General features: G+C 45.0%; 1 protein-coding gene across 1 annotated transcript in view; it reads left to right on the top strand.

Annotated features, from left to right (window-relative positions):
- The window catches only part of vps50 (VPS50 subunit of EARP/GARPII complex), a 138578-nt gene that overhangs the window by 76338 nt on the left and 56240 nt on the right, over nucleotides 1-6000 (top strand). Inside the window, exons 17-18 of the mRNA XM_076301733.1 lie at nucleotides 1062-1152; nucleotides 4308-4478. Coding sequence (XP_076157848.1) covers nucleotides 1062-1152; nucleotides 4308-4478 — 262 coding nt within the window. The remainder of the gene's footprint in view (nucleotides 1-1061; nucleotides 1153-4307; nucleotides 4479-6000) is intronic.

Here is a 6000-nt window from a genome sequence, read left to right as displayed (position 1 = left end):
CCAATTATTCCCAGGATTGGCAGTGAGCGTGCAGCCTGGGTGTATTGCGTAAACTGATTACCCATCATGCACTTGAGCGCGGGGACCGCCTCAGCCAACACGCTAGCCCACATTAGCGCACAAGGCCATTAGAATATATATTGTGCCCCACGGCTTTAGCACGCTAATAAAGAATGACTCCTGCCTCTCTCTTTCTTCCAAGACCAGTTGTAATCATCAATATGAATGATGCATGGTGGGACATGTTTGTAGTGATGTATGCAGATTTGGAAGGGGGTTGTTTTGGGGTTGGGGCGGTGTGGAACCACATCAAGGTTCAGGGAAATATTGCTGCTGAAGAATTGTACTCAGTTGGATGCTGCCAAAGAAGAGGAGCTCAATTTCAGCGTGTTTTTTTTTTTTGGTGGGTGGTTGCTTGATGCCCATCTGCAGTTGAGGGCTCGAGAGTGGTGAGATCATTGTGTTGTTCTGGGTCCAGAGGATTATTCAAACTGGCATTCAATAGGAGACACTCGTCATTGACCCCTCAGTCTGGCTGCCATGGACACTTATATAGGATCCACAGAATAAGTGGAGCTCCCACGCTAAGCTGTCTCTCATTCAGTGACCTTTTCTGTTTCTGTCTCTGGGTCTCTATTTCTCTATTATTCTGCCCTGTCTGTCTTACATTCTCTCTCTTTCTCTCTCTCTCTCTCACACACTCAGTCTCTCACACACACACACACACACACACACACACACACACACACACACACACACACACACACACACATACTTTACCACCCCCCTCTACTGACTCTCTCTCAATTTCTTGATCAAACTCCCTCTGACCTTTCCCAGCTGTATTTGTGTCAACACATTTAATATCCGTCCGCCTCCCAAAGGGACTGAGTTCAAAAAGGAACTCCAAAGGGCTTTTAATTGACAAATCCTAACCTCTTGTCATCTCTTATCATCTCCTTCCTCTCTCACTCCCCCCACCCCTCTCTCTCCCTCCCCCTCCATCCCTTTCTCTCTATCTTTCTCTCCATCTCTGCCATTACGTGTGCTGATTGTCACAGGACTCGCCTGGAGGAGCTGCGGATGTTCCTGGAGAATGAGACATGGGAGCTGTGCCCTGTGAAATCCAACTTCAGCATCGCCCAGCTCCACGTAAGCAGACAGGCGTGTGTGTGTGCGTGCGTGTGCGTGTGCGTGTGCGTGTGTGTGTGTGCGTGCGTGTGGGTGTGCGTGTTTGTGCCTGTGCGTGTGCGTGTGCGTGCGTGTGTGTGTGTGTGTGTGCATGCATATGTGCATGAGTGTGTGCGCGTTGGTGCTGCTCCACCGGGCTGGGTGGAAGGTGAGTGTGTACGGGTGTGTGTGTGTACGGGTGTGTACGGGTGTGTCTGTGTACAGGTGTGTCTGTGTGCGTGTGTGTCTGTGTGTGTGTGTGTCTGCGTGTGTGTGCATATGTGCATGCGTGTGTGCGCGTCTGTGCGTGTGTGTGCATATGTGCCTGCGTGTGTCTGTGTGCGTATGTCTGTCTGTGTGCGTATGTCTGTCTGTGTGCGTGTGTCTGAGTGTGTGCGTGTGTCTGTCTGTGTGTGTGTGTCTGTGTGTGTGTGCGCGTGCGTGCGCGTGCGTGCGTCTGTCTGTCTGTCTGTCTGTCTGTCTGTCTGTCTGTCTGTCTGTCGGTCGATGAAATGAAGACCCAACTGGGCTCCATTCCTTTCTAATCAGATCTGATAGGTATTTCTGTATTTCTGTCAGTGGCTGAGTCAATCTATTTACATATGTAGATGAGGCACGACACTCCATCACCAGCCTTTCAGGTTGAACCGACTCTTGTCTTGTCACAGTGACCCAGCAGCATCTGCTTTCTGCTTTTGGCCTATGCTGTCCTGGATCCCTCTTGATAAAATCACATTTTTTTGTCATTTTCATTTCCGGCAGAGGTGCTCTCTGCAGCATTGATCTGAGCACAGGACTTGTTCTGATCAAAGTGAAAGTTTCTTTGCAACACTGGTTGGTAAAGTTGAGCTGAGGTTGTGGATGCACTGGGAAACCTCTGTGTACAACTGAGTGAATTCAAGACAGACTTTGAGTGATAAATGAGTACACATAATCTGTCCTACCAAAATATAACAGGCAACATCGTGCTTAAATTAGCATTGTGCTTAAAACACAGCACTTCTATCAACAGCAAGCCCTAACAAAGTGTGTTCTTAACTGAAGGTGAAATAAGTGCTGGCAGTCTCTTTGGATGAATGTGTCTGAAGCTGGCCATGTTTGTGATTGATTATTTTCCCAACAAAAATAACACTGTCTGGTTGCGTAACAATTTGGCTAATCCTACATGCTCTTAGCAATATTCACCCACTGCTGTAAAAGATGGAGTGTATGTACCAGAATATTCCACTTATTGTTTTGGCAGACTTTCATCTGCATTACAAGACCAGTTTTTTCCTCCAGCATCTCGGTAGATGGTGAAGTCCTGCCAGAACAAGCGCCTCAATAGCTGTTGTTAATTTATTAAATGAGGCTTTTCAGTTCTGCCCGCGTTAATGATACTGGGTTAAAATGATGCAAGCAGCAGGGTGAAAATCTCCTTTTGGAAATGTAACAGATGCTTCATGGCTCTCTTTGGCAATTTGGAGAGAAGCATGGACATAGGTGCTCTGCTATTCAACACTGATATCCACAAGATATTTTCTCACAATAGCTTCATCTGTTTAAAAAAAGAAAAACACAGCATTTATGGCTGGGGATAAGCTTTTCCAGTCGTGTAGAATTTTCAAAGAGGCTTTCTCTTGTGTTGCACGACTTTGAAAGGGGGCTGCTTGGTTTTTTTCTGAGGGTATATATCTTAGCCAACACATGCCGGGGAACCCCGCAGTGTAAACACATTCACTGGAGAATTCCCCATGAATGGAACCGACGGCATCTCACTCTCTGTCTCTCTCTTTCGATTATTTCATGCAAAAAAGATTGGATTCTGCCGCCACCATCAACCCCCAATCCCCACATTCAGTGCTGTATCTTCTGCAAACGATCAAGCAATCTCCCCGTTTTTTTTTTCTGCTCTCTAAAAAAGAAAAAAGAAAAAAGAAATGGTGGCAGGCTTTGCTTTTAAAGCAGAGAGGCTCTGTGGAGAAGACTGGGGCCCGTCCAGCGGAAATCCCTAATGAGGGACATTAGCATATAAGTGTCCCTGAAGCTCATGATGGACGCAGTGTGTCAATCCAAGGAGGCTGAACTCTTTCCTTTTGGCATTTATTTATTTTCCTATTTAAGAGGGTTGGGGGAGCACTGTTCAAATCCACCAGTTTTTACTTGTCCTGAATTCATAATGAGAGTTATTTCAGTTCATGGGCTATTTTTTGACCAAGATGCTGTGCTAAAATGTGGCGGTAGGGGCCGATAATTATGTGGTGATGGAAATGTGGCCCTGTCACTCAAAGCCGAGAAGGGACTGCACACAGAGAGAGATAGAGGGAGAAGGAAGGGCGGCTCTTGGCTTTTTATTTATCAGGGCAATCCATCTCGGCTTGTAGTATCTGTAGCGAAAAAGGCAACAATGTCATCATAATTACATTTCCGACGTGCTCTCATTGACTTTAAGTTTTTTTTTTTGGCGGTTCAGCCTTATCAACCAGCCAAAGCGAGAGACGGGTTTTACCAGTGTGCTGCAGATCACGCTGCCCTTTCTCAAGCTCCTGCTTTTTTCCCCTTTTCCCTTGTTCCTTGTCAAAAGCACCACCTTATCTCCTGTCCAATCTTAATGAAGGGGAAGTTGCTCTCTTCAGTCTGAAATGATAGACTCACACGGAGCCGTTCTCTGCTTCACTACCCCTCCTGCTATTTTAAAGTTCTATGCCCCCTGACGATGCAAATATACGGTTAATCCACTGCCCCTCCCACACACACACACAAAAAGGCTTAGGGTGTGGTCTGAAAGCAGGGATATCCACCAGATATTGATTTGTTCTGGTGTTCAATCAAACATGCTGTGTTTTTTTGATAGCAGTGGAGACATTTGTAATATTGATTATAGCAAAGTCAATCGTTTATGACCCCACCATAAATACAATGTAATAAATAGTTTATGACACCGCTATGTTAGTTAGGTTATTTATTTGTTTCTTTAGTTCAGCTGTTATAGAACAGTGCTAAGGACCCCAAGGTTATACGTTTACTTCCCAAAGGGCACTCGTATTGATACAACTGTAGAAACTGTAATATATGTCTACAGTAAGATAGCATCATCTTCATGTAGATCTACATCCATTTTGAAATGGAAATGTAATGCATCTGTGTGTCCCCTACAGGAGTTCAAGTTCATGGGCCAGTGTCGGTCCCCGTCAGTGTCGCCCAGTCGCCAGGCTTCGTCCATTACAAGCCCCACAGAGGTGTCTCTGTTCCTCCAGGGAGGCAACCCCTTCGAGATGCAGATCGACAACAAAGACGAGGAGACCGAAGACGTGTTGGCCTCCAACGGGGTAAGAGCTCAGAGCTTCGAGAAGATCCGAGCAAGGTCTTTGGCAAAATGTCACATCCTCACCTGGGACCGCAGGTTTCATGCCTGTGGTTATGAACACCGATGAGCTACAGGTGTATTTTGAAGGCCATGCTCACAAATGTCATTGTTTTTGTTGTTGACTGATGGATCAAGTTAGTTGTAAAAAATGTCACCAAGTCTTCAGGTTTTTGATTTAAACCAGTGCCTCTATGACTTACCCTTGGGACTGACTGTAGATGGTTAATTTTATCATTCATTGATTAATGCATTTATCTATAATTAATAGCGTCCTATAAGATCAAATTAGGTAGAAAAAAAATATTACTGGATTCCACAGGTTGTTCTTTTCCATTGACTGGCAAATTTATTTGTTTTGTCTCATTTGTCATTTAAACTCAATTAAACTCCACACCAGACACGCCCAACGAGCCATTCAGTGGGTCACTACGCACCACATATCACCGCCAGCACAGTTTATTATTACTGCCACAAGTAAATTAAGCCAGTGTTGATAAGTTTGCGTACGCTAAATAGTTTATAGTCCTCTCTCCCGAGTCTCGGCGATGTCAAAGAGGATTTGTGGAGGGCGCCGTGGCGACGGGGTGAGTAACGGCTGTGCCTGTGGTCAGAATCTTGATGTGTCTGACATTTCCCATGAGCTACTGCACCATGGAGAGTAAACTGTGCAGCGCAGCGCAGCACAACCCCATGGGGATATGGGTGCTCCAACATGGAGACACTTAAGAGGGAAGATGGAGCATCCTCACACACACACACCACACACACACACCACCAATGTTGGGAAGGATACTTTAAAAAGCGTATTGCGTTACAGAATACATGCCCAAAAATGTAATTTGTAATGTATTCCGTTACATTACTCAAATCTGAGTAACGTATTCTGAATACTTGGAGTACTTACACATTTAATTGCATTTTATAAGTGTAGGAAATGCGTATTAAACACTGTTCCAACTGGCTGTGTTAGGCCCACATAGGAGAGTGTAAAGTCAACTAAGCTACCTGATACAACTATAAAATAACAAGGTGACCAGTAAAACTACAGCAGGCGACTACCCCAGGCGAAAATACAATGTAATAAATAGTTTATGACACCGCTATGTTAGTTAGCAGGCGACTACCCCAGGCGAAAAAACAAAAAAAAGACGTTTCTTCAGGTTGGAGCAGGGGCGTAGCCAGAAATTATAATTAAGGTGTGCCTGTGAGATTTTAGGTGACATCAACCCAGTAAAAGTGAGGGGTGCATATGACAGGTGGGACACAAATGACCTGGAAACGTAAACACTATACTGTATAGCCTATCAGTGCTCTCAAAATTAACGTGATCGTGGCGTAATAACAATCAAAAAAGTAAGCTAAGTAAGCTATTAATACATCACCACCCCCCCACCCTCCCCACACACACACACACACCCCACCCGCACACACCCTTTTGTGTCTAGGCTATATATCTTTGTGTTTATTGTTTCACTATGTTCATG

This window comes from Alosa pseudoharengus, unplaced genomic scaffold, assembly GCF_046254945.1.
Source record: "Alosa pseudoharengus isolate Yale_2024_CS ecotype anadromous, Long Island Sound unplaced genomic scaffold, YU_APseudo_1.1 YU_APseudo_1.1_scf_23, whole genome shotgun sequence".
NCBI lineage: Eukaryota > Metazoa > Chordata > Actinopteri > Clupeiformes > Clupeidae > Alosa > Alosa pseudoharengus.
This window is presented reverse-complemented; position numbering and strand designations above follow the sequence as displayed.